The sequence below is a fragment of the Eschscholzia californica genome, unplaced genomic scaffold (assembly GCF_041429995.1).
Source record: "Eschscholzia californica isolate CP2 unplaced genomic scaffold, dmEscCali1.0.p SCAF_3, whole genome shotgun sequence".
NCBI lineage: Eukaryota > Viridiplantae > Streptophyta > Magnoliopsida > Ranunculales > Papaveraceae > Eschscholzia > Eschscholzia californica.
The window spans coordinates 62,953,391-62,979,861 of record NW_028238420.1 but is presented as its reverse complement, the minus strand read 5'-3'; the positions used below and the strand labels follow the sequence as shown (position 1 = coordinate 62,979,861).

The 26,471-nt window shown below is 35.7% G+C and overlaps 3 protein-coding genes, 2 long non-coding RNA genes and 3 other non-coding genes across 9 annotated transcripts; 7 read left to right on the top strand and 1 right to left on the bottom strand.

The window, feature by feature from the left end:
* The first annotated feature begins 4,519 nt into the window (after positions 1–4,519).
* LOC147553085 (uncharacterized) lies at positions 4,520–7,476 on the top strand. The gene is made up of 2 exons (XR_015238742.1): positions 4,520–4,735; positions 6,489–7,476. It is a non-coding gene; the product is annotated as an uncharacterized LOC147553085 (long non-coding RNA).
* Positions 5,108–5,198, top strand: LOC147553088 (small nucleolar RNA R44/J54/Z268 family). The gene has a single exon (XR_015239079.1). It is a non-coding gene; the product is annotated as a small nucleolar RNA R44/J54/Z268 family (small nucleolar RNA).
* Positions 5,834–5,906, top strand: LOC147553087 (small nucleolar RNA Z267). The gene has a single exon (XR_015239062.1). It is a non-coding gene; the product is annotated as a small nucleolar RNA Z267 (small nucleolar RNA).
* LOC147553086 (small nucleolar RNA snoR122) lies at positions 6,242–6,318 on the top strand. The gene has a single exon (XR_015239089.1). It is a non-coding gene; the product is annotated as a small nucleolar RNA snoR122 (small nucleolar RNA).
* A 1,671-nt stretch (positions 7,477–9,147) lies between the features above and the next one.
* Positions 9,148–9,661, top strand: LOC147553084 (uncharacterized). Its single transcript, XR_015238823.1, has 2 exons — positions 9,148–9,207; positions 9,352–9,661. It is a non-coding gene; the product is annotated as an uncharacterized LOC147553084 (long non-coding RNA).
* Positions 9,662–11,505: 1,844 nt separating this feature from the next.
* Positions 11,506–16,400, top strand: LOC147553083 (Pentatricopeptide repeat (PPR) superfamily protein). Of its 2 annotated transcripts, XM_086667576.1 has the most exons (3): positions 11,544–11,752; positions 11,959–15,698; positions 16,034–16,400. In XM_086667576.1, exon 2 carries the CDS (start codon positions 12,257–12,259, stop codon positions 15,518–15,520), a length of 3,264 nt encoding a protein of 1,087 aa, XP_086523702.1. In that variant the 5' UTR covers positions 11,544–11,752; positions 11,959–12,256; the 3' UTR covers positions 15,521–15,698; positions 16,034–16,400. The 2 variants fall into 2 exon arrangements, with proteins under 2 accessions (XP_086523701.1, XP_086523702.1); XM_086667575.1 differs by having other exon boundaries at positions 11,506–15,698.
* Positions 16,401–16,785: 385 nt separating this feature from the next.
* LOC147553082 (thioredoxin-like 1-2, chloroplastic) lies at positions 16,786–18,645 on the bottom strand. The gene is made up of 4 exons (XM_086667578.1): positions 18,034–18,645; positions 17,638–17,820; positions 17,349–17,513; positions 16,786–17,250 (listed from the first exon to the last, which is right to left on the bottom strand). Exons 1-4 carry the CDS (start codon positions 18,268–18,270, stop codon positions 16,984–16,986), a joined length of 852 nt encoding a protein of 283 aa, XP_086523704.1. The 5' UTR covers positions 18,271–18,645; the 3' UTR covers positions 16,786–16,983.
* A 5,704-nt stretch (positions 18,646–24,349) lies between these two features.
* Positions 24,350–25,609, top strand: LOC147553081 (uncharacterized). The gene is made up of 2 exons (XM_086670291.1): positions 24,350–24,856; positions 24,945–25,609. The coding sequence occupies exons 1-2, from the start codon at positions 24,434–24,436 to the stop codon at positions 25,449–25,451; spliced, it is 930 nt and encodes a 309-aa protein (XP_086526417.1). The 5' UTR covers positions 24,350–24,433; the 3' UTR covers positions 25,452–25,609.
* Positions 25,610–26,471: the final 862 nt, after the last annotated feature.

The window sequence follows — 26,471 nt, the reverse complement described above, 5'->3', positions numbered from 1 at the left end:
ATGCATTCTTACAAATAAAACTTCAATTATCTCTTATTATCCAAGTTTCGATTTCATAATGATCACTTTAATCTGCACAAATCAAATCTCGAAAAATATCACAAGTCGAAAACAACTACCTTATACATTCTTCTCTCTTAAATATGTAATTATGAAAAGAAAAATTTGAAAGAAAGAGAGAAATGTGACTTTTTTGGAGAAAGAAATGAGTGAAGATGACATGATCATGAGTCATTAGATAAGGTATCTTTTCTCTTTATGAGTAAATGAATCCAGCATTACACCCACACACATATCAAACTAGTAGCATGATATGTTTCTTTGAAAATAAACTTCATTAATGTTGTCAAATCATTGGTACAACTAAAATCAGTAAGATAAGTAACACTAATTTTTAGGGGAGATGGGAGGTGTAAAAGGTCCTCTTTACACTTACACTCTCACATGAGGGTAGGGTTGGCGGGTTAGGCTAAACGCCTAAACCCAACCCACTGTTAGTGGTATTTTTTTACAAAATCTTGCTAGGGAGAGAAGCCCTTTTAGAGGGTTTAAGATGGAAGTCATAACTCTCTACTTCTTGCTATCAAGAAAAGTCATGAGATTCATTAGCTCGGATTAGTTTACCTCACTTTTTATCCAAGTGAAAGGTTCATTCGCTTCGATCAAAATCCATTGAGGTGATTAAGTTAAGGATAATGGTGATATAAGTGAGACACTTGAATAAAAGAATAATAAGATTTATGTGTAAGATAAGTAGTTCAAAATGTGACAACAAATAGAAAATTAAAGATATCTGAAAATGTTGGGCCTTGAAAATCTACATGACATTCAAAAAATTTAGTTTTCTTGTATTTCTCTTTAGAATATCGTGTAATTATCTAACATATACCTAGTTTCTCTCAACAAAAAAAGACATATACCTAGTTTCACACAATATAGGCGTTCTATGATTTTTACCCTTGTTGTAGGCGTGAACTTCCGACTGAATCACTTTAAATATTTATTATTAGTTTACTTTCCTGATTATTTAATAATCGTGAAATTTATCAAAGAATCTTAAGCCCCGTGGGCCGTGGCCAAAACTAAAACAACTTTGATATCAAGCTATGAAGAGAACCCACTTCAAAGTGGTAAATGCATTGTGATTTTTTAACAACCTAAAGTTTGATAAATTAAGTCATCACCCCATTTGGATTTTTCGACTAATGAACAAATGTTGGAGTTCACTTCATACTGTCATGTAAAATGAGTTTTCACCTATAGAGCCACAATAGGTGATGAGTCGATGAGACGATTGGGAAAAAAATGAAGTTTCTTTTTCTTTCAAAATCTCACATTCAATTTTTCCAAAACAATTACGGCCTCTACTAGTCTAAGATTCTGTAATCGAAACAAAGATTTAAAGAAGATAGAAATTGATTTGAAGTAGCTCAAAAATCATTTGTCAATATCAAATTAATTGGATATTAGATAGGTGTGTGGATATCTAATATCAGTTGGGGAGTTCTATAGTTGTAGAGATCTATTTTTTGGAGAATCTATAAGAAACAAAATGAGATAATTAGAGATGTGAACGCGAAGATGACATCTTTTCTCAGACCAAAAATTATGAATCAAATGTAAGTTTTTTTTTCTTATTTACTTTATAATTTTAACAGTTGAAAAAAAATAAAAAATAAAAAGGAAAATCAACATTTTGAGCGATTGTGCTTAATGGAGATGTCATAGTCAAAAAGTTATGTTCTTGTACTAGAGTTCAACTAATTGTGGCAAATTGTGAATGAAAATTGACATCTTAGTGGGACCATTTTCCATTATGAAATCAGGCCCAATTCACATTAGGATCTTCACTTATGTCTTGTTGTATACCTAATATGAAATTGTCCATACTAAAACCAACAATCCACATGAGAGAAAGTAGAGAGAAAAAGTAATGTGAGAAGAGAAGAAAGTCTATGGTCTTAAGGTGAAAGAGAAAAAGGGTTAGATGGGTTTATGATGTGTGTAATGTTTAGGTTTTTTTAGGGTCTTGATGGTAACTTGAACATTGACAGAAACCTTTCATCCATTTGCAACTAAATAGATAGTGAGTGTGAGAGAGAATTAATGAATGAGAAAGATATCTTATTGTCTATATAGATAGAGATGAGAACCATATCTATATTACCAATTACCAAACCAAATTGGTTATATTGTGGGGGCCATTACAAGGATGTGTGTTTATTCATTCACTTTTTTAGGGCCTATAACAAATTTACAGAGTTATCTTCTTCAATTGTCTAATTCAAAGATGATAGATAATAAGAAGAATCTCTATCTCATATTTGCAAGTTGGCAGGGAGCAAAATTGAAATTCTTTGGGAGTGTGCACCACCAAAAACTACCCGAGAGAAAGTAACCCGTATTGCCCGAACAAGGAAAGTTTTTGCGCAAATTTTGCCTTGTCGGGCCATTCGGGTGACTTTTTTTTGTCAGACCAAATAGCCGGTCGAGGCACTGCTAGTTCAGATCTTGGAGCTCAAATAGTGTTTGTTCATGTTATGTTGGGTTAATGGGCTAGTAGTAGAGTGTGTAGCTAAGAAGGCCAAAATTGAAGGGTTGTGAGAGGGATGGGAGACTACTCCCTCTTTTTTTTTGTGTAACTATACTATAAGAACAATGTACTCCCCGTTAGTCCGTTTAACCTTTAGAATCATAACAAAAAGAAATGCTATGAGCCTAGTCGGACCTGAGCTCAACCATCATATTTCCTTTGAAGGCATTGACCTATTTTAGGCCTCTATCTAGTGGGTTGGGCTGGTGTGGCCCAACCTGATTGACACCACTAGTTTTATAAGTGGAACAAGACCAACTTGAAAGGGTCCTTTTTTTCTGCAAAAAGGGTAAGGGTTTGCTGGTTGTCCTTAGTAATTCGTGTACAAAAATTTTATACAAACACACAGTTTTTGTTACATGCACACACACCTCCAGGGTTTCTTTGTCAAAGTCAAGGGGGCGTGGAATGTGTCAAATTTTCGTGCTTGTAAAATTTCCTTAGGAAGGGTTAGGAAGATAACGAGTCGTTTCAACAAAAACTTACGGAAGATAACGGTCGGAACAAAAGTGTGAGATTGTTGTTTGGGCTCCCTTCTCCAAATGTTACACTTTGGACTCTCTTTTGACGGAATCACCCGGAAAATATTCTATCTCTAAAGTTATACTTTAAACAATTTTGAGTTTATCCTTATATAATCAATATTGCACTTTGGACCCCCTAGTTTATTCAACTCTTCTTCTTCTATCTTTAACTCATCTTCTTCCTCACAAATCCTAATCACTCGAATATCTTTTTTCGAGGCGGTAAACATATCGTTATTAAAACTATACCTTCTTCCAGAGTGAGCAAAAAGGTAATCACCGAATCTACTTATTCTCTAACCCTCTTTTTCTCTCTCTCTAATTTGTTTTTGATTTCAAGGGTTGAGGATGGAAGGATTCCATTGTCGTACTTCTCGGCTTAATCTCGAGGAGAAGGAACGAACAAAATTAGTTTCTCTCTCTTTCAATTTAGAGTCTGAGAAGAGAAGTAAATGTTCTAGATTTTCAAGGTCTGATTTTTCATTGACTGAAAATGGAAGGAGATTCATTTTCAGGCCTTAGAAATAGAACACAAATAGATAATAAAGTTCTACAAATCATAAATCTAAGATCCCTGATAATCTAAGTAGAAATGTGGGTTTGCTTAGAGAACTTAATAACAATATAAAAAAGGTTGTTGACCTTTTTAGTTGTTTCAGTAAATCAATGGAAGTTTCATCATCGTGATGATCACTGCAACCACCATAAGTGGTGGCTCCACCCATCACAACAACCTTGCTACCAGAAGAGGATAAAATAGTTTTTTTTTTCCCTCTTCAAATGTTAAATTTAAATTGAGTTTAAAGTGTTAACAGTGAAAAAAGAGAGTCGAAATAGGAAGTCAATTATATGAAAATGAGTCCAAACAACAAATTTCCCTACAAGTCACACACCTCCTCTTTTTTTTTTTTTTTTTTTGAATCTATTGATACCATATTTCATTCATAAGTGATTAAATCACTTATTACATGGATAATTCTTATTTCTCTCGGTTCAGCAACATAAGAGTTACATAAGTAAATTCTCAGAATTTCGAATGCAAAGTGCCTCATGAAGTGAGAGAAATTGGACTAGACATTGACGAAATAAGAAAGATGAAAGGATCCTAAAGATCACGGATGAAAAGACCCTATAGGTCAACAAAATAACAGGAAAAAAAACACCACCAATGTTACAATACTAGTTCTAAAATGACCACCCTAGTCTTCACCGGAAAAACCGTCGTCTTCACTGGAAAAAACACACCTCCTCTATCGGGGGGGGGGGGGGGGGGGGGCTTTTCCCTTGAGCATGTCTGCCCTTGGTAAAACTCGCTGGGTTCATAACAAGAACAACGCGATATTATCCAGCCTAGTGCAAGTTTTATAGGCGTACCCAGATCCATTGCTGAAAACGCGTTCATTGATCGCTAAAGGCGCCCTCATTCATAGCATACGAGCCCGGAGCCTCCAAGGGATCACTTGGCGAAACCCTAACCCTAAAAATTTGAGCAGCCTCTCTGTTCTGCTCTTGACGATCACTACAACCGCACACTTATTTATATCCAGCGATGAATCAATGGAGTTAAATCTTTTAAGGGGTTTTTTCAGGCTGTTTCAGTACTTCCTAATCAAACCTGGTAACTTTTAGTTTGAATATAAAATTCTCTTTCTTCTTAGAAATATTGATTTCTAGTACTTGAAATTCTGATTGATTCTGAGTAATAACTTATTAAGATTTTTAAATACAGTATTTTGGTGTCTGTTTGCATATTTATTTGTTGTTATTAGCTTAAGTAGAGAAATTTCCACGAAAATGATCTGATTACGAGTGATTTAGGTTATAATTTGGCAATTTATCAGTTAAAGTTCGCATTTTTATTTGGTTTCAATTTTGAATCTTAGATTTAATTTAATTATTGAGCAACTAATATTGGCATTTGAGTTTTTTTTATGTTAGCTTTTTAGGGTTTCCTTCATTCATAGTAATGAACAATAAATTATCAGTTGAATGTGCAAGTGATGACAAAATAGACAGGGACATCAGACCTCCATTATCATGGAGAATGATGACTTAGTCTTTGGGAATCTCTCTGATGCATTGTTGTTCCAACTGTTTGAATCATTTAGGTCATGTTTGTCATGCGAGAAAGGAACGTGATTACAAGGAATAGCAATTCTGTAATGTAATTCTCTATAATCGCAATACCCAACTGTGTCGTTTTGTTTGGTCAGGAATAGGATTGGTAGAGATTATTTTTGTTTGTAGATTATTTTATTGACGATTGCAAGGGAGAGGGAGTTGCAAACCCCTTGACCTCTGGGATTGGGATCTCCCGGTGCATTGCCATTCCCATATATTCATATTCAGAATTGATAGAATTTGTTGAACAGGGAAAGGGCCTCAGTTTTCATCTCTTTTTGCTCTTGGATTTGTAGTTTGTAGGCTATATTTGTATTGGAATTTCCGTGTTTGTTGGATACTATGTTGTTTGAGGCGAGAAGGCGATGGGGTTGTCGCCACGCCTTGTCTCGCCTTTGACAACATAGGTTGGATAGGAAATTTCTTTTTATATCAATTGGATATGAATGATCCGTAATATACCTATTTCGTATTCGATTTGGTTAAGTTATCAAATTCGCATATTTATTTATCTAGTTGGGGAAAGGAATTCAACCCATTTTTTGCAAATCCATAACTCTTACCCTAGTGTCTTAAACATGTCATCTGAAACTATTGAGTGCCAAAAAAATGGTGTTAAATATAATTTGAGTTGCAACAATGAAAATAATTTTACTCTGAGGCACTTTACCTATCTCTTTCTCTTTGTCTTTTGTTCCATTTACCAAATTATGATATTAACATATCTGGAGAAAAGCCTCATGTCTTCGTGCATTGTCTCTCTTCAACCCTTTGCGCGAAATGTGATAAAAGGAAAGGATATGAATATCCATGAACCTGCCCCCACCCCTTAGGACACCATAACTCCTACAGAGTGAGGCGCTCGAATCAGTGAGCTTTAGACATGTGTATCTTTACTACATTGTTTTTCAATTCCAGAATTCTACCTCTCCTGAAGTTTAGTTTCTGTAGTCCTGATATATTGTTAACCATTTCTTTCATTGATATCGTTTTCAATTCTAAATGCCAATGATGCATCATTTGCACGTATTATCAGATTCAAATAAAATGACTGATAAAAATGTTCTTACTGCTGAGGCATTCTGTTGATTGCTAATCGGGGATTCATTTTATGTGTTGCTTTTTCTGTGTCAATTGTTTTGGCAATGCTTTCTTCCATCTTGGTTTTTGTGGCCTGTTTTTATTTTTATTTTTATTTTTTTTTGTTGAAGAGCCTGTTTTTATATGTTAGTCTGCATTCTTGATTTCAGTCGAATTGCTCTCTCTCTGCTTTGTGGTCGTGGTTTTGTTCTTCTGCTGATTAGTAGATTTGATGGTGACAATTTTGTTATTACTTTCTATCGGCCTGATGATTGAACTAAAGAACGGAGATTTGAAAGATGCTTTCTTGTAGTAGTCTAAACCTAACCGGGTTATTGGGCTCCAAGAAAGCATTCCTGAAATGAACTTTCCTACAAATGATTGAATGAAGGCTTAATCTATTTTGCTTCTGAAGCTCGTGTCTTTCTTTCTCACTTCATATAGCATCTCTTTAACGTTTGTTCGACTGGTCGCTCTATATACTTCCTTAATTGTTGTTTATGGGTTGGTTAGAGCTCTAATAGACAACTTAAAACCTGTTATAATAGCTTGAGAAAGAAAGAGTTAGGTTTTTCTTGTAAAACAAAAATTTATTGCAAGTACAATTGTTTAGCATCATAGCAGAAACAGGACTGCCCCACCTGAAAAGAGTTGCAGAAACAATGGAGACTGTGCTTGGAAGATTATGCATGTTTTAATGCATGTTGACTTTTAGTTTGTACATCTAGATTTTTTGTTTCGATTTCTCAATTGTTGGGGTGAATAATTGTTTTTTACAATGGGAGCACGATTCGAGCGGAACTGCATTGGTTGGTCATGCCAGTTTGGTAGCTACAGGAACTCGAGTGCAACGCTCATGCCAGTTTGGCAGCTACAGGAACTCGAGTCCCGTTGCATTCAAGGTACTATTTGTTTTGCTTTGATGGGCGGGGAGGTATTTGATTTATTACATTTTGTAATTATCTTTTTTTTTTTGTTGAAAGTTGCAATTCTTTTTGTTGAAATATTACATTATTTACTTGTTTAAGCAAAACAAATATTCTAGATTGTATTTTTTTACGAATTATATATTGTTTGACAAGTGCAAATATACCGAAATTTGTAATCATAGGGACTTCAGTGTTGTAAGTTTATAATACGAACAGACTTTCGTTATTACTTTCCCTTGCCTCGACCTATAAAGTGTGTAAGGTGTTTCTTTTACGTGGAATAGGAAAATGAACTCTACTTTTTTTTATAAATTACTTTTGTTTATATTAAAGGGATGGAAATAATAAAACCTCCTCCCCTATGTCACACCATAACAACATTCACGTGACTCACGTCATTCACCCCCACCTCTCCTGCCCATTCCTCCTCCAATCTCTCATACGTCTCTCCTTTCTCCACCAATCCTTCCCACCACCTTCAACTCCACATTGATGTCCTCAAATAATTCTCGCAACTAGATTGCCCTAATAAACACAGTATGGTCTCCTCCTCTGTATTGGTTATGAGTTCATAAAATATAAATACTAACACATATTCTCTATTATTCATAAGTAAATGATTTTTCCCAACCCACAAAGATGTCTATCCTTTTAGAATGTGAAACCTACTTGATGGCATTTCACATTTACTTCATATAAATCCATGATAACAAATATTTCACTTCTATATTTTGTTAAACTATAAAATGGGGAGAAGTAGCAACAAAAGCATTGATGATAGGAACATTTCCTTGAGCTAAACTTATCTAGGGTTTAGTACCCATGCAACGTCAAATCCAAACTAATTAACAACCCACACATTTTAAAATTTCAAAAATCAGAACACCCATCCTTCTCTTATTGGTCAAAATTCAAAAAGTGAGAAATCCTAGCTTCATAGTACATATCTATCTACCTATCTCTCTCTTTCTTTTTCTCTCTAGATGTGTAGTAGTAGCTTAAAGTAAGTACCCCCTTCCTTCTATAAACAAGTCTCATTACTCAGTCTTTCTTCAAACCCCATTGGTGTTCAACTGTCAAAGATAGTATTCAGTCCAATCGGCTTCTTCTCCTCTCTACCTGTTTTCAGAGTCCACCCTTTCCTTGATTGAGGTGTTGCTTGTTACTCTGTTTTAGAATGGGTATATTTCCATTCTCCTCTTAGAAGGAATAAATATTGCTTTGATTGTTTCTTATATCTTTTTGGGAAGTCTTGGATTCATGGGGATTGGTTGGAATTTCTTCATTTCTATAGATGGAAATAGAAATTATTTCCTTATTCTTATGGGTTTTGGATGATTGGAGTGTGGGGTTCTCTTACTATTTATCTTTTTGAGGGTTTTGTGTGTGTTATGAAGAATGAATGAATCATCTTAGGTCTTGCATGTGGAAATGAGGTTTATGTGCAGCCAAGGATGACTTGCCGGCAAGCTTTTCTTTAATGATCTTTTTCTCATGGTAGAATAGATAGGGTTCATACATACATATATCACATATACACTCACATACATATATGTACATAAATCACATTTATATTCATACATTCATGTTTATGTCTTTGACATATATATTCACAACATGGGAAGTTACATTCTTGATTTACTTAACCAAAAACTAAAGAAAAACTCCAACTAGTTTTTTTTTCCATTTGTTTACTTAGGGGTTCTTGTGTTCCTTAAAAATGTTGTTTACATAGACAAATAAGTATAATAGTAGGTTAATCATAGTGGATGAAGCAAGTTGGCAAGTCGTCTTTGGCTATGTATTACCCTCTTTTTCTCATGCTAGATCTATGATGATATGATAGTGATGGTGATGGTGATAATGATGATTATGGTGATGATTGTGTGACCATGGTTACTTGTTGCCGTGTTGGGTCCATAACTAGTGATGGGAATGACTATGATGGTGGATTATGTAGGTATGTCTCTCTATATATTGGCAGTGTTTGTGAAGATAAAAGAGAGACCTTTTGTTAACTCATTGTCTTTTTTTATCTTAACACATTAAGTGATTTGATAATTTTTCTACTTTGGTTATTTTCATCCATTTTTCTATTTTGCAGGATGGACTAATGTTGATTTTCTTTTTCTCATCCTATGATTGATAAATACAGTGCCGAAAACGCAGAAAGATCAGCACCCGCAAAAGGGAACATGGGACGGAACATATAGTGAAGCCACCACGGGGATGACGAGTCATTGTTTTTTTTTTTTGTGTTGAACATGACGAGTCATTGTTGATTGGTGGAAACAACGATTAAGGCTATTTAGGGTTTAATGTTTATTCTTTTTCCCGGTCCATAATTGTATTTGTCATTGTTTGTGTAACATGTATTTATCAATAATCTTTATGGAACGGGGCATTTCTTGTAATTTAGAGCATCTCCAATGCAAAACTCAAAAAAATCTCTATTCATCTTATTTGTCAAATTCCAATTGAGATTCTTACTCCTAGGTGTCGAAAATAGAGATCCTCAATTCTTGTATGTCCCCAATGCAACACTCTAAACTCTTTTATTTTACTTATGTGTCATGATTATTTTTGTAAAAAAATAATTAGTTATTTTGGAAATATACGAAGACTTGATTTCTATTGGTTGAAATTTAAATATTGATAAGTTGGACAATTAAAAATATCTCAAGAGGACACTCTATTCCACTCTCGACACATCATCTTTGAGATCATAGTTGAGTTTTGCATTGGAGATGATTTTTTAAGAAAAACTCAGAAAATCTTATGTGGCACTCAGAGTTTCTAAGATTGAGTTTTGCATTGAGATGCTCTTGGTTGGTTACCAATTAAGAGTTTTTTTTAATTCCTAACTAAAATGACCTTCTTCAACAAAAAAAAGGAATAAAAAACTAAAATGACCTCACCTCTCACTAATTTAAAGTGAGATTTTTTTATTGTTGAAGAATCGAAAGTGAGATTGATGTTGGAGGGGAGTGTTCAATCCAAACTTTGTCCGATCCAAAATTATCTCGCAGATTCAAGTGGGACTCAGTGAGGCTTTTCTTCTTTTTGTAGAAGTGCTTTTTAAGGAAACCTAAAACTTAGGTGCTTCCAAGTTCCAACCCTTTGACTTAAAGGTGATGTTAAAGTAGAAGGAAAACCTAAACCAAGTGACTCCAACAACTTAGGGATGGGAACAGGGACGGAACTACAGCTAGGCCAGAAGGGGCCATGGCCCCCCTCGACCGAGCCGTAGCAACATACATCATACTAACCGCAAGTCACAAGGGTTATCCTATTAGTAAAATAATATGCAACATGTAACAATAAAGTACCAATAGGCTTCTCGGTTTGATTGTTTGCTCATCACCTAGGTTACCCAGGTTCAATTCCCTGGAACAACAAATTTTCTTCACTTCTCTAGGAGCTTGGAAATGCTATATACCACCTTTAATACGTGAATTTAAAATACATTAACAAATTTTTTATTGAAAACCTAGAGACCAATTATTCACATGGATTGTACAATAAAAGTAAATTGTAATCCATTTTAGTCTCAAAAACTTTGAAGTTAAAACAATTTAGTTTCGAAAACTTTATTTAGAAGACGTTTTCAAGTGATGAAAGTAAAATGATGTTAAACAAAATCATCGTTTTGACAGTACTATTTTATTTCAAATTATATATACAAAGATGATGTCTTATAAGTGAAGTGTAAATATAAATTGTCTAATAAAACGATAGGATTTATAGTACATTGGCCCCCCTTGGTGTTTAATCCTGGTTTCGTCCCTGGATGGGAATTGGGTCAAGTGACTACTTTCTCATCCGCTCGGTCCGATTGAATTTTAAATTTTATTTCCATGAGAGTTACTTTGTGGACTCTGGCGTGTTATTTTTAAAATTATAGTGTCCAAAACACGTCTAAGCCTATTTCGAGTTTATCAGATACCTGGCAATTTGATATCAGATTTACACTATCTAAAAAGATGACGCATTTGCGCTACTGAAAACAGGAGCACCTACGTTTGTTCGTCGTCAAAACATGTTATCTTTTGTTACGTGTGGATAAACAATTATTAATAGTGGGTTCGGGTGGGATGTTGAGTAGCACTTCAAAATCAGAGTCTGATCTGTCTATTTTATGGACCCCCTCGGTTTGGACTCGCCTTCTGGTTTTAGGTGTGCATGGGCTTTAAAGGACTCGGGTGCCTGTGATGGGATTCGGATTCTCTTACTTTTTTCTCAGCCCTACTCGACCCTTGGCAGAATAGTATGTCCAATCCGGACTTTGCCCAATCCATGATTGAAGAGGTTGGCCCAAATCGAACCCCTCACTAGCTTATAGACGCAGGCAAAACCTCTGCTTCAGAATGGTGATAAATTAAACTAACAAATTGAATCACTCACTATAGATGAGAAAAAACCACAAAATTTCTGATCGTCTACTCCAAATTGAATCGAGTTTTCATATCCAAAGACTACTACAAATCAAGCTTCTCCATTTTCAGGTTTGTGCCATCTCTCAAAACTGTTCATCAAAAGTCATCTCCTTTCCTGCAAAACCTTCATCTTTACAAAACACAGATAAACCCTTTTCCACAAACTTGAAATTCCGATGTTCTAATCAAAAACCCATATTATCTACTGAATTTAAAGATCGAATCAACAATACCCACATTGACTTTGATCTTATTAAGCCTTCTTCTATTGCTAGATCGATTATTTGCAGGTGTTCATATCTCTGGGAAAATAACAATCAGACCTTTAATGAAAAGGTTAGTCTGAATGAAGTTCTTCTAAAACTCTCTGATATTTCACCTGAATTAGTACGTCAGTTTTGGAGGGTTTCAAATTTGAAACCTGAAAATGTGCTTCAAATTTTATTGGGGTTTCAGTTTGATTCTGGGAAACCTGGAATTGAAGCTAAAAAGGTTAAAAGTTTATGGAAGTTGTTCAATTGGGCTTCTGAACAGAGTCTAGGATTTGAGCACTTACCTCAATCTTATGAGATCATGGCTTCAATGCTTATTAGGATTGGGTCTCTTAAGGAAGCTCAGTCCATTCTTAGAACAATGATATCTCTAGGGTTTTCAGGTTGCCATGAAATTTCTTGTAAGATACTTGACGGGTATGTCAGCTCTAGAGACTTAGAAAATTCAGTTTCTGTATATAATTGGTTGAAAAGTCATGGTTTAGTCATTTCTGAATTGTGTTATCGAGAATTTGTTGATCTTTTGATTCAAAACAATAAAACAAGTCTAGCATCTAGGGTTTTTAGTGATATGGTTGATCTTGGGTTCGGAACGAATAGTGTGGGAACGAATTCGTTTGAACTTGTTATTAAATTGCTTTGTAAAGAAGGGAAGATTAAAGAAGCTAGAAATTTGTTTAAGAAGGTTAAAGCTTGTGGATTTGAACCTAGTAGTATAGTGATTAATATGATTGCTAATGGGTATTGTGAAAAGAAAGATTTCGAAGATCTATTGAATTTCTTAAGTGAAAAGACTTCTCCACTTGATCCATCGGTGTGTAATAAGGTTTTATCATTTCAGTGTAAGAATTTTGGTACCGAGGAAGCTTATTTATATATGAAGGATTTGAAGTACTTAGGTTTCAAACCTAATGAAATGACTTATGGGATTTTTATTAGTTGGAGTTGTCGAGAAGGAAAATTGAAAGACGCTTTTATTTATTTATCGAAACTTTTGTCTAAAAATTTGGAACCCGATGTATATTCATATAATGCTATAATATCGTTGTTGTTTAAGGAGGGTAAGTGGAAATATGTGAGTGATGTTTATGCCGAAATGCTCGAGAGAAAGATAAAACCCGAGTTATCAACTTTTGTAGTTCTCTTAGCGGGTTATTGTAAATTTAGACGGTTTGATGAAGTGAAGGAAATCATGAAGGATGTGGTGAATGATGGTTTGGTTAAGTTATCTACATTAGAGGATCCATTGTCGAAGGCATTTATGATTGTGGGTCTCGACCCGTCTTCCACAAAGTTGAAGAGAGATAATGATGCTAGTCTTTGGAAAACAGAATTCTTAGATAATCTTGGGAACGGACTATATTTGGACACAGACATTGAAGAGTACGAGAAGACATTATTGGAGGTTTTAGAAGATGCCATGATTCCAGACTTTAACTCTCTGATATTGGAGAAATGTAATAATGGTGATATCAAAACTGCAATGAAGTTTAAACACAAAATGGTACGTCGAGCGCAGAAGCTATCATTGTCGGCTTTCTCCGCATTGGTGAAAGAACACTTTGAATCTCGATCTCGTTCTGATATTTCTACAGCTTTTGATCTTTTAGAGGAAATGCCTGATTATGTTTACCAGCTAGATGCAGTACTTCTGAACTCATTTATTCGAGCTATCGTCAAGAAAAGTGTTCCTTACAAGGGAAAAATACTTTTAGAGGGGATGCTTCAAAGAGATCTATTCGTCGAAAATGAGACATTTACTTCACTATTCATGAGATTATGCAAGAAAGGGTACTCAAAAGAACTTCATGGATTCTTTGAACTTGCTCGAAAACATAAATGGTCACCTAGCTTGAAGGATAGCAGGTCTACTGTTCAATATTTATGCAAGCAGGGAATGCTTAAGGAAGTAGTCGATCTTTTCGAAAGCATGATGGAGACCAATTATCACCTAATTTCTGATATAAGCATCATGATTCTTGAAGAATTGTGTGATTTGGGTTTCACGAGCATTGGCCACACTGTGGTTAATGAGGTTCTAAGGCAAGGATTGACTTTGCATAACATAGTTTACAGCCATGTGATAAAAGGATTTTGCAAGGAGAAAAGGTTTCACGAAGCCTTTGCAGTTCTTGAAACTATGCTAAAAAAGGAGATAAAACCACGTTTGGATGTATCGAATTTGTTGATATATCATCTATGTAGGTTGAACAAGTTAGAGAAAGCAATGAATATAAAGGAAATGATGTTGAGAGAAGAACCAAAATCCTCAGCGTCTGTTTACAATGCTCTTGTTAATGGCTTATGTGACAGACATCAGATCGAGAAGGCAATCATCCAGTTTCGGGAAATAATTGTGAAGCGAATCTCTCTGGACGAGGAAACTTATAACACTATGATTCACGCGTATTGTCAATATAACGACTCAAGAAAAGTTGGGGAATTGCTTAGTGTTGTTATAAGGAAGAATATGAGCCTTTCGATTTTGAGTTACCGAAATTTAGTGGGACTTGTCTGTAGTCAGGGTAAGTTGAATCAGGCATTGATCCTAAAAGAGTATATGGTAAGAGAAGACAAGTCCCAGTTCCTTGTCATTTATAACATTCTCATATTTTATCTTTTACAAACCTCGAATAGTTCACTTGTTACATCACTTTTAGGCAAAATGAACGAAAATGGCATTTCCCCTGACGAATTTACTTACAATACTCTTGTTTATGGTTATTATAAATGTCAAGACTTCATTAGATCAGCGAATGCCCTTGATAGAATGATTAACAAGAGTTTAAAACCAAATCATCGGAGCTTGACGATCATGATTACTCACTTTTGTGGTCAAGGTAAGGTGGATGAATCGTTGGAGTTGAGCAGGGTGATGGAATTGAATGGGTGGATCCATGGTTCAGTTGTTCAAAACGAGATTGTAGGGACCCTTTTATCTCGAGGGAGAGTTGACGAAGCAGAAAAGTTTCTGCAAAGAGTGGAGGAGAAAGATCTGATCCCCAATACAGTCAACTACGACATTCTGGTTAAAGAGTTCTGTTGGCGTGGGAGACTCAAAAAGGCAGTTGAACTTCTAAACATAATGTTGAAGAAAGGAAACCAACCATGTTCTACCAGTTACGATGCTATAATCCAGAGCTTCGGCAACTGCAACCAATTGGATGAAGCTCTCGATTTACATGCAGAAATGTTGTCTAGGAACTTGAAACCAAGCATTAAGTCATGGGAAGTTCTCGTTTGTGGACTTTGCAGAGATGGAGCAACTTTCGAAGCGGAAAAGTTATTAGACAAAATGCTTCTTTTAAGTCACACTCCAAGCCGGATTATCTACCAGTCTGTGATTGATAGGTATAGTTTAGAGAATAATCTGAGCAAGTCATCCGAGCTTTTGCAGAAGATGCAAAGAAGTGGTTATGTCCCGGACTTTAAGACTCATTGGTCACTCATAAGCAACTTAAGCACTTCAAACAAGGAGAACAACGAGGGTGGTGGTTTTCTGTCCAAGCTACTCTCTTTGAGTGGTTTTTCTCAGAAGAGAAGTACTAATCCTAAAGTGGGGTGATTGGCATCTTAAACTATGTCATTTTGTGTTTGAGTTTTCGAAGACTCTGTCGGCCACAATGAAGGACCTAAAGTCCAAGACAATGCTCAGTCTCGCGGACATATCCATCGAAAGGACTGTCCCTGTATTTTTTATACAATTACCTGGATTCTACCTCTGTGACATGGAACAATTGAAGGTATTAAAATGTTTGAATTTCAATTCTTTAGTTTTCTCTATGAGTTATACTTGCATAAATATTAGCTGCTATCGCTTTAAATAGAGAGGAAATCTATATTTTATGATCGTTGAGAAGAAATTTCACACGACAAACTCCGCCTCACGAATTGAAATTTTAGCATATCATCCAATTTAACACCGGCTAATAAATGGCAATAATCTCCCACAGAGTTTAAGTGTGTTCAAAGGTGGTAGTCTAAGCCATGAAAACATGATTGGTTCTTGTTTTAATGGTTTAAACAACTGCAGAATGATGGATTTATGTGAAACCCTATATTGGTTTTTTTGTTTCAGTGTAATTTAAGGGGTTATAAAAGAAAGCATCTTCTGGAGAGCTGAGATTGTATTAGGTGAAAGAGGGACAATCCTCAGGCAGCATCCCATGTTCTAATCACGAACCCAGTTTCGATCCACCAGAACACAAGTTGGACCTTAAAATCCCTGAGACAGTTTTGTTTATCTTGTGATTGAACTGGTCAGAGTTATGTGAAGATACACAAATTCTTTTAGGTGCTCAGAGTTCCGACATTTAACCAACTGGTTTTGCAAAATTCATTACTTTCAGCATTTTTTTTAGCTTACTTGATCATTTAGAGATGAAGAAGATCGTTTTAAAGATGTAAAGAATTTGGTATATAAGGAATTCTACTGTAGTTTTCCATCCTACTTGTTTAGTTTCAGAGACTTGTGCTATTTTCGGTAATGCCATGTGATCGAAAAACAGGCGTGCACACGCCCAAGCCACGCATATGAGGCTCAAATTTGGCAGTCTCCTCTGTATATCGGACAGACCAGTTGCACCTCTAAGAAGATTGATGATGCAATTTCTGATGTGATACTGGAATCTAGCAGTCTCCTCTGTATATCAGTCCGACACCTTTGATATTTCTGAAAACTTCAACCTTTGCAAATTCTGATGAGCAAACTCGGCAACGCAGCTAACTACATAGACCAAGCGGGCTAAGCCTGCGCATAAGTACATCTTATGCTACCCGATTTAACAAGTGGGGAGTTAAAAACAACTATCAAGTAAGGCATTCAAGACAGATCTAAACTCTTAAAACTTTCATTAGATCATAAAAAATTTCAATTACAATAACAAAGAGATAAACCAAATCGACAGGCTTAAACCACAAAAAACTCAAAAGCCTGGTTATGGAAATACCCAAACAATGGCAAAGATTATATACACAAAAAACTAAAAAAGAAAAACCCCATTTCACAAGAATTTAACCAAAATTAAGCTAAACTCCAAGCTTCATACCACCAAATGCATTCATCTCCAAAAGATCGAGCTTCTCGCCTTTAATACTCAATAAGTTATTGATACCCATTTCTCTTAGAACCAAATCTTTCATGGTTTCTTTGTTCTTATCCCTTGAAACCAAATCCAAACTAATTTCCTTAGCTTCTGCCAACTTTAATAACTCCTTTTCTTCTAAACCTTTGGCTGGTCCAAGACTAGATCTCTCTGTTCCATGTTTAGCCAATGCATCTTTGAATTTCTTGATCTGAAATTGACAAAAACCCGAAGAGTTAAATTTGATTTAAACTCATCGAATTCGGACTGAATTGACTGAAACAATGAATGAAGGAAATTGTGTCTTACTGTTGCATTTGTGCAGCTGAAACTAGAAACTCGCCCTTCCGCTCCTCGGTAGAATCGGAAGAAGGGTAGGACATGAATGTTGAGACTATAACACATTGATTTAAGTTCTTCATAATTAACTTTGAGAAATAATGCATTTGGATTTAACTCAGCAAATTGACAGATCTGCAAAACCGGGTTAGCAAGAAAATCATCAAACATCCCAAGATTGAAAATTTAAAGCAAATCAGTTAAGATTAAGAATCTAATACAGTTGAGACAATGAAGAATAATAATTTCAGATAATCACCTTATGGTGTAAAGCTTTACAACCACCACAACCAGGTGAGTAAAAGTCGATTATAACGAGTTTATCGTCAGCATTCAACAGCGAATCCACAAGTTCATGAGCTGAATTGATCTCTATCATATTAGGTTTAAGTGTTTTCTTCCACCATCTTAATGAAGGACTCACACAATATGATGTTTGTGCCTGAAATTTAGAAATATATGATTTAGATTCACATCTTAGATGATGCAATAATAAACAAACAAAATGTAGTTGATGAGTCTTGGATCTTAATGTTTTAGGTCTTCAAAGATTCTTAACAAAAAATTTAGGTCTATGTATGAAATCATAAACAAGTCAAAATCAGAACTTGGAAACCCTAGAAAGCAAAAAAGAAGAACTCAAAACCATACTTACATTGATTGAGAAATTTGCAGAACTTTTAAGATTCCAACCATCTATTATACCCCTTTGATCTGAAACAACTTCATTTCCTTTAAATTCATTCTTCAAACCCGGAAAATCCATAGATTTCGATTCTGTAAAAGATAAAGTACCCATTGAAGAACAAGCACCAACAACACTTCCTCTATTGAATCTAATAGTATCATTAACAGATGAAACACAAAACCCACTTTTCAGAGAACCAGCCATAGCTATCTAAACTACCCAGACAAATGAAAAAAACTCAAACCCACTTAGAAGATCTGAAAAAATAACTAAACCCCAAATACCCACTTCAAAATTTGGATCAAAATCACTTCTTTTTGGAAGATTTGAGCTAAAGAAACTAGGTTTTCGTCTTATAGACTGTTACAGATATGAACAGAGAGAAGAAATCAGAGAAGGAACAAGAAATGGTGGGATTAAAAAAAAGGGTAGGTGGGGTATATAAATCTGTTTGAACTTTATCCATAATTTATCGCAACTGACAATGAATTAAGATGAGTTGTCGATAATTTTGTGGATGATGCATTTTTCTTTCTTTTTGTTCAGATTTTGAAGGTACAGAGAGAGAAATCGTTTTCCTTGGGGAGTAAATGCTCCTTCTCTATTTTACCTTGGATGAAAAACTAACGGATGAGATTTAACTAAAACTTGTTTAAATGGATAAGACAGACTGTTGTTATTACGTGGAAAATTGTTTTCGCTATAGCAAATCTACTCTGTTTTAGGTTGACTATGGATTAGCCATTTTTAGTTAATTCTTGATAATTTGGTTTGAATAAGTCATTCTTCATAAATTTGTTAAATTTTATGACAATAGATGGTAACCATAAGAATTTGGAAGTTCCAGTATAAAGTCAATGTCGACGGGTAGGTTTTACCACAAGAATCAACGTGTGCAGCGGTAGCCAGAAGTTGGAATGGTGATTAAATGGGAGGTTGTTCGAAGCACCTTGGAAATGTTTATGTGATAGTAGTTGAAGCTTGGGCATTTTACATGGGAGTCGAATCGCCATAGCGAATGGGTATTCAAAACTGTATTGTCGAAGGAGACTGCAAACGAATAGTTGACGCAATTAATAGAAAGGGATACACAATACCTTGGGAAGCTCGATCAATCATACTTGACATTCGTCATCGTACTGAAGAATTTGATTCGATACATTTTCTGTTTTGTTATCGACAATGTAACACCTTGGTTCATAACTTGGCACACAATGCCTTCTTGACATGCTATTGAATTTTGGGATCGTTTTAACATCCCGACTTGTATTGCTAATTGAACTTTATGAATGAAGTATATCTTCTTATTTCAAAAAAACAATTTGGAAGTCCAGTGTCAAACTTTTAACTGGAGTCATACAGGAAACGAAAGCTATTCTATGTCGCCGGTGTAGTCACCGGCCGGAGAAAATCACTGGTTTCATTTTTCTTCTCTCTCTTCTCCCTCCTTCTCTATCCCTGGCGAAGGGGGGAGTGCCTTCGCCGGAACTCGTCTGGTTCAAAATCAGACGAGAATCTGGGTCTGAAACCAGATCCGTCGGGTTTTGAAACCATATATGTCTGGTTTAAAAACCAGACGTGGTTTCAAAATCAGATCTAAAACCAGACGTGGTTTCAAAATCAGATCTTAGCTCCGGTGAGAGGGCTTCTCCTCTTCGCCGGAGATAGAGAGAGAATGAAAGAGGAGAAAAAGGAAGTTAGAGAGAAGAAAAGTGTCAACGGAGATGGCGGAGGTTTCGCCGAATTTTATGGTGGAAGTCGCGCGGAGTTGTTGGTGGTAGTGGAAAAGGAAAAAGAGTGAAGAAGAAGTTGAAAAATATAAAAGTTTGAGAGAAACAAAAAATTCTATTTTTTTTTTACCGAATAATTTTCTTATTTCCCCAAATCACCCACCGCAGGTCATTCCGCTGTATTATTGGTTCGAAATATTTGAAATATTTTCAAATGCCTGTGTTATTTATTTGGGAAATTTTAAATATCCTTCAATGTCTTTGTTATCCACTTGAGACACTTCAAATGTCTGAAATATCTTGAAATGTATGTATTATTCGTCTGAAACATGTCAAATATCTCTCAATATCCGTGTTATCCGTTTGAGCCACTTTAAATGTTTCTCACTATCTTTATTATTAGTTTGAGACACGAAATTACGGACATTTCAAGCCGAGTTGGTTTAATGAACATTTGGTGACATTTTAATGTCAATTTGGAGCTTTCATGGACATTTCAGCAAGGCTTGTTATAGTACTAGTTTATTATGTTAGTATATTATTCTAATATTGTATTATTATTATAATATTATATTACTATATTACTACATTATTACAATATCATATTATATTAAAATAATAAATATTCATTATCTATCAGCGTCTACGATTATCTGCAAATGTCAAAATATATATATGTGATTTTAATTGTAACTCGACTCAACTTAATAATAGGCTGATACTTCCAGTGAAAGTGTTAGATTTGACTAAATGGTCACTACGATCAAGAGTTCAACTAAGACGAGCTCGTCAACATAGTTAAATCATCTAATAAGTGGAAGACACTCATAATATAAATAACAACGAGATAATATTAAACCTAGACATATAATAGCCATAGAGGGCCCCCTTGTCCGGTGCACGATAGGGGTGCACTTGTTGTGTCACACGACACCAGCAAGTCCTTGAGCTTGGATTTGTTGCAGAATGTTGAGTTCGTCCTCTGAATAGATATCATTTCAAGAACACGAAAGTCTTATACATACAAATAACATGCATACTGCAATTTTTTTTTTGTAGAGGTCAGCAGGGTTTTTTAAGAGAAGCCAGAAACCCAAATGTCTCGAACCCCTGACCTCGAGGATAGTGAAGCAAGAGCTTCACCACTCGGCCAAGGGGTCTTTGGCTAACATACTCCAATCCTTCATCTTCTTGTAATGTCTTTTTCTTCTCTATTAAAGATTACAGGAAAACCATTATTCATAAAATGCTTATAGTCTAGACATTCGAAATCTTTTTCTCCAGAACAAATCCAATGTATAAGGTTGAGACTCCTAATTTAATGAGGTCTTGAATGTTGGGAACACTTGACTTTTTCAATTCCAAAATCAAGCTCCCATTCCTTTATTATGTACCTCTGGAAAGTATATGTGCGAGATTTTGATTTCAATTATCAATTATAAATTATTAATTTCAAAATAAAATTTAAATTTTATATAATTATATAGAAAAAGAATTTAAAGAAAATAAACAAAAATAATAAAACAAATTAGTGAAGAATTAAAAAAAAAAAAAACTGATTTGAAAAAGGATTAATAGGAAATCCACTCCGATTATGACGGTTAGGGATTTCATAATGGGTTATTTCCCAAATGGCCCCAACTTTGTGACCAGCTTCCTGCCTGGCCCCCTACTTTAACAATAATTCTCGCCCTTTTTCCGTTATATTTAACATTCCGTTACTCCCTCTCCTCCATCTCATTTTCTCTCTCTGCCACATCATCTAAGCACGACACATCATCATCTTCTCCGCCAGGGTCGCCGGCCGGCGACCTTCAATTTTTTTTCTTTCTCTCTTCTCTCTCTCAAAAAAAAAAATTTCTCCTCTCTCTAAACTCCGGCGAAAGGGGTTTCCCTTCGCCGGAGGGTCTGTTCATGATGAGAGAATTTTAAAAAAAAAAAAATTTAAAAAGAAAAAAAAAGAATTTTTTTTTAGAGAGAGAGAGAAAAAAAATTGAAGGTCGCCGGCCGGAAATTTGGCCGGTCGGCAACCCTGACGGAGAAGATGATGATGTGCCGTGCTAAGATGATGTGGCAGAGAGAGAAAATGAGATGGAGGAGAGAGAGTAACGGAATGTTAAAGATAACGGAAAAAGGGAGCCATACAGAAATTATTGCTAAAATAAGGGGCCAGACAGTAAGCTAGACACAAAGTTGGGGGCCATTTGGGAAATAACCCTTTCATAATTGGAATTAAGAGCCCCTCCTCTCAGGAAGTTCAGTCTCGGAGCTAGTGGCTTGGAGCGGCTCTAGTCCCATAAACTGTGGATGATCTAACTTTTTTTTTTACCCCAACTTGTCTGATGGGCAGAGGTATTCGACAATGAAAGAGCTAGGGTTTAAGATATGGACGGATGTGCATGTTCATGAAACGGCTAAATTGGGTAGCTGACTGTCTTGCCCAATAACCAATCAAGAGGGGATAAGACACACCCCTCGAAAATGAAATCAATTTGAATATTCAAATAAAAATACTAGTACTCCTATTAATTGTTGGTAAATGTGCAGGTAGATATTTGGTTATATACATATGTAATATTTATTAGCAATTCAATTATTGAGTATGAGAAGATGTTGTACTATATGACTAGGATCCCTGTCATTGTGATGATGCATTTAACTCCAGTTGATCTTGGATTCTGGTAGTAAGATAATTTATCAAATTGATCAAAAGAGACACATAAAAGTTACTAATTAACTTCTTTGTAAACAAGTCTAATCTTGGTTGACCCACCCCCACCTATTAAACAACACTATCTACACACAAACAAAAGGGTCAAGTATCACAACACAAGTATAGGTGACTGGATTAGATTTCGTTTTTCACATTGAATTATTTGTAAAAAATTTCTATAACTAAGTGCCCATTAAACTTAAAGCGACGAGTGTGATCAAATGTGGAAGCTAATAACAATTTTTATTTGGCAAGAATAGAAGAATCGTTGTTCTTTTTACCCCGGTAAATTCCTACCAATGTCTTGACATCGAAGATAATAATAAATTTCATGTCCTACTGGCAAAAATTAAAAATAAAAAATTATTATTTATGTTAAAGTAATTTATAATTAGAAAATTTTAAGTTTTAAGTTATGGACAAATTCCCCCGAAAATAACTCTCTAACTATAACCAACATGGAATTTAGTTCATTTTTCCCATTTTCTTTCCTCTTAAATGTTAGGGACGCGTCTCTCTGTCTTTTTCATCCTAAGGGCAAAGCCAACGTGGTTCCCAATTTTGGGAGCCCCTGAATTTTGGGAGTTCCGGAACTTTGTCTATATTCCAACGTCAGGCTCTCAAATCTAAAATAATGTACGTGTACGAAAAATTGATTTTAGATTTCGACTATGAATTATTAGATTTCGACTATGAATGAAAAAGTAATATTATTCGAAATAGATAATTTCAAAAAGATAACCCACAAAAAAAAAAAGAGGAAAAATAAGTAGTTCCAAACATTCTAAGGAAATTGAAAAAAAAAACAATTGAAAATAAATAAATATAAGTGGGGTGGATCTCTTTTTTAGGGGGTCCACCTCAAATGTAGCCGTTGGGACAGCCGAACGGCTATATTTGGGGGATGGGAGTCCCCCAACCTCCCATTTGAGAGCCCGGAATCATGGGGCTCCCAGCCCCACCGGGAGCCCAGTCCCGGATTTTCGGGTTGGGCACCTTTGTATGGGTGCTGGGCTCCCAGAATTTGAATTCTGGGAGCCCAGCCCCCATACACTGGATTTGCCCTAAGCTATGTTTGGCGGACATGATCTAAATTAGAAAACTTATTTTGGAAGGAGATTCTACAAATGTCTCAAACTTTTTGAATGGCATGCTAAATTCCATACACTAGACAACCAAGCATGTCATGAAGAGCATTAAAATGCTCATCTTCTCTTTTGATAAAATTATGTTTACTTATGTAAATAGGAAAGCTAATGGCAAAGCGAACTCTCTCGCTAATAGCACTAGAAAAAATGGTATTACTACTACCAACTGTAATCCTAACTGCTCTCTTTTGCTTCATAACATCCATGTAACCGAATTACCGAATTAATAGATGCTATATTTTGTTTTAAAAAAAAATCTAAATTAGGTTGAAATGGGGGCATGGGAAAGTGGGGATGGATGATGTGAGCCAAAATGGAAGTGAGGATGGAAAGTGGATTGAGTTGTAAGGAGGCTCCACCCACATGTCATGTGAGTTCATAAGAGCAAGTCCAACCCCAGCCGGGCTGAGGCCAATAATTCAAATTATTGGCCTCAGCCCCCCGCTCCAAGCCCAGCCGCTTGGAGCGGAGGCTGGGGCCGGACATTCAGTCGCCCCTAAGATTAGGGGCGACTGAATGAAGCCCCAAGTGACCGTTGGGGCTTCCAACGGTCACTTGGGGATCTGCCCTAGCCGTTGGATTTGCTCCAACGGCTAGATCTAGCCGTTGGAGCAAATCCAACGGCCAAAAATCGATCCAACCCCTATAAATAGGGGTTGGATCAATTTCATCTCTCACCCTCTTCATCACTTTCTTTCTCTCCATCTCTTGCAACTTCCTCTCCATTTCTATCTCTCTTTCTTTCAATTTTTTTTGATCTTTTCATTTGTTCACCCATGGATCCATTAGACACCAATGATTTCGATACCCAAAGTTATATGGAAATGTTGTCCCCTAATTCTACTTACCCGTCGGCTCAATTAGGAGTTGATGATTATGAAGTATGTGAGGATTCTTGTGTGCAAGGAGGGACGTCTTCGACAAAGGCTAAACGGGAACCGTATAAGGCGGATGAAGATATTTTACTTACTAATTGTTATTTGAAAATAACATTTGATGCGGTTGTCGGAAATAGCCAAAAATATAAAGTATTTTGGCAAAAAATATCGGATGAATATAATGCGAGTGCAAAGTTTCAACGCACACTTAGAAGTTGTAAATCTCGTTTCAGTGAGATAAGCTCGGAATGTCAAAGTTTTATATCGACTTTGAGGATAATAAATAAAGTTCCAAAAAGCGGAGAAAACGATTATGACCGGGTAATTGTTTCTAACTTTTTAATTTCTTTTTTCTATCTTTTCACTTCATTCATAATATATACTTATATATATATTTTGTTTATTTTAGTTACAAAGAGCTATCGAAATGTATAAAAAAAATCATCAAGGTAAAGGGTTTAGGTTCCTACATGTTTACAAAATTTTGATGACACACAACAAGTGGATGGCAGACATGCCAGGAGAGTCAACATCCGGTAAAAGAGATTCTAATACCAATCCATCGGAAGAAAGACCAATTGGCCGTAAACAAGCCAAAGCAAATGCAAGAGTTGGCGAACCATCCACACATTCTACCGCTTCAAAAACTCCCAGTGAGGGATATTGGGAAAAAAGAGAAGAAGATTCCCAACAAAGAACAGTAACTTTGAGTGAAGCAGTACGGGTTCAACAAGAGACCCTAAAGGTGCAACAAGATTTTCTACGGATGCAAACGGACTTGGCGAACCGACAATATGCGATGGATTTAATGAAGATTGATATTAGGTCTCTCGACGAACATGCTCAACAAATGCTTTTAGCGGCGCGAGAGGCTTTGTTCAACGGTGCACCACGAGACCCAAGAAACCCCTTCTAGTTATTTTTAATTAATTTTTCTATGTTGTTTAGTCGTATTTAAGTAGTTTTAAATTTTTAATCAATTATTAGTTGTAATCGATGTTTTTTTAATTGAATTTTATTAGTAAATTGGGAAATTTCAAATTCAAATTTTCGGCCTCAAGAGAGGCTGGGGTTGGAGCTGAATTTTAGAGGCTGAGCTGAGGCCAATAATTTTAGGTGAAAAAGTGGTTTTTTCGGCCTAAGACAGGCTGGGGTTGGACTTGCTCTAAAGAAGGAGAGCCTCATGATGATTTTGAAAGGGATAAGGTTTTTTTTTTTTTTGTCAGATTCACTCCTCTCCCATTGCCATACCCCTAGGTTTTGGAACTCCTCATCCTGATTGCAACTGGTCCAAGATTTTGATTGGGATGTGAACCATTGAAACCAGACAGATACTCATTCCATCTCTACCCATTGTTTTATTGGAGTTGGTGGTTTTGAATTTTCAATGCAAAATAACCCCAGGAATCTTCTTACTAGCTTAGATAAAACAAACATCATTTATTATTGTGTTTTTCCTTTTCTTGATTTAAGAGGTGCCCCCATTTTCAACTTCAATTTTTCTTTGCCATTCTGAAGTCATGATTAATTTGTTTTGGATCATTAACAAATCCACATGTCATACTTGCTCTATATTATGAGAGAGTAGGATATCAATTTAACCACCATATACCTTCTTCTTTAATATCACACCTTCTAAATATATTTTTTAAAAATTAAGATTTTCTCTCAATTGTATTAAAGGGAGGCAATTTTTTTCTTACTAAGGCTTCATTTGAGAACACATATAACTTATTTCAATAGATTTTTTTTTTGTGTACTTAAAGAAAAGTGCTTTAGAATAAGTTATCGCGATTGTTTGGTATGACAACATAAAAATATTTTTTAATCCGCAAAAGCTATTACGTAGCATTTGGTAGAAAAAAAGCTAAAATTGCAACAGTTGGTAGGTGTTAGATTAAGAATCCCGATACAGTGAACTCAGACTCACAAAACC

Bases quoted from the DNA above. Each gene is read 5' to 3' on its own strand.
- LOC147553082 (XM_086667578.1), bottom strand. From the start codon at position 18,270: ATGGCTGGTTCTCTGAAAAGTGGGTTTTGTGTTTCATCTGTTAATGAT. The intron at 17,514-17,637 runs GTGATTATCTGA...CCGGTTTTGCAG, and splicing joins GTAAAGCTTTACACCATAAG to ATCTGTCAATTTGCTGAGTT. The intron at 17,251-17,348 runs GTAAGACACAAT...TGTCAATTTCAG, and splicing joins TCAGCTGCACAAATGCAACA to ATCAAGAAATTCAAAGATGC.
- LOC147553081 (XM_086670291.1), top strand. From the start codon at position 24,434: ATGGATCCATTAGACACCAATGATTTCGATACCCAAAGTTATATGGAA. The intron at 24,857-24,944 runs GTAATTGTTTCT...TGTTTATTTTAG, and splicing joins GAGAAAACGATTATGACCGG to TTACAAAGAGCTATCGAAAT.
- LOC147553083 (XM_086667575.1), top strand. From the start codon at position 11,657: ATGAGAAAAAACCACAAAATTTCTGATCGTCTACTCCAAATTGAATCG.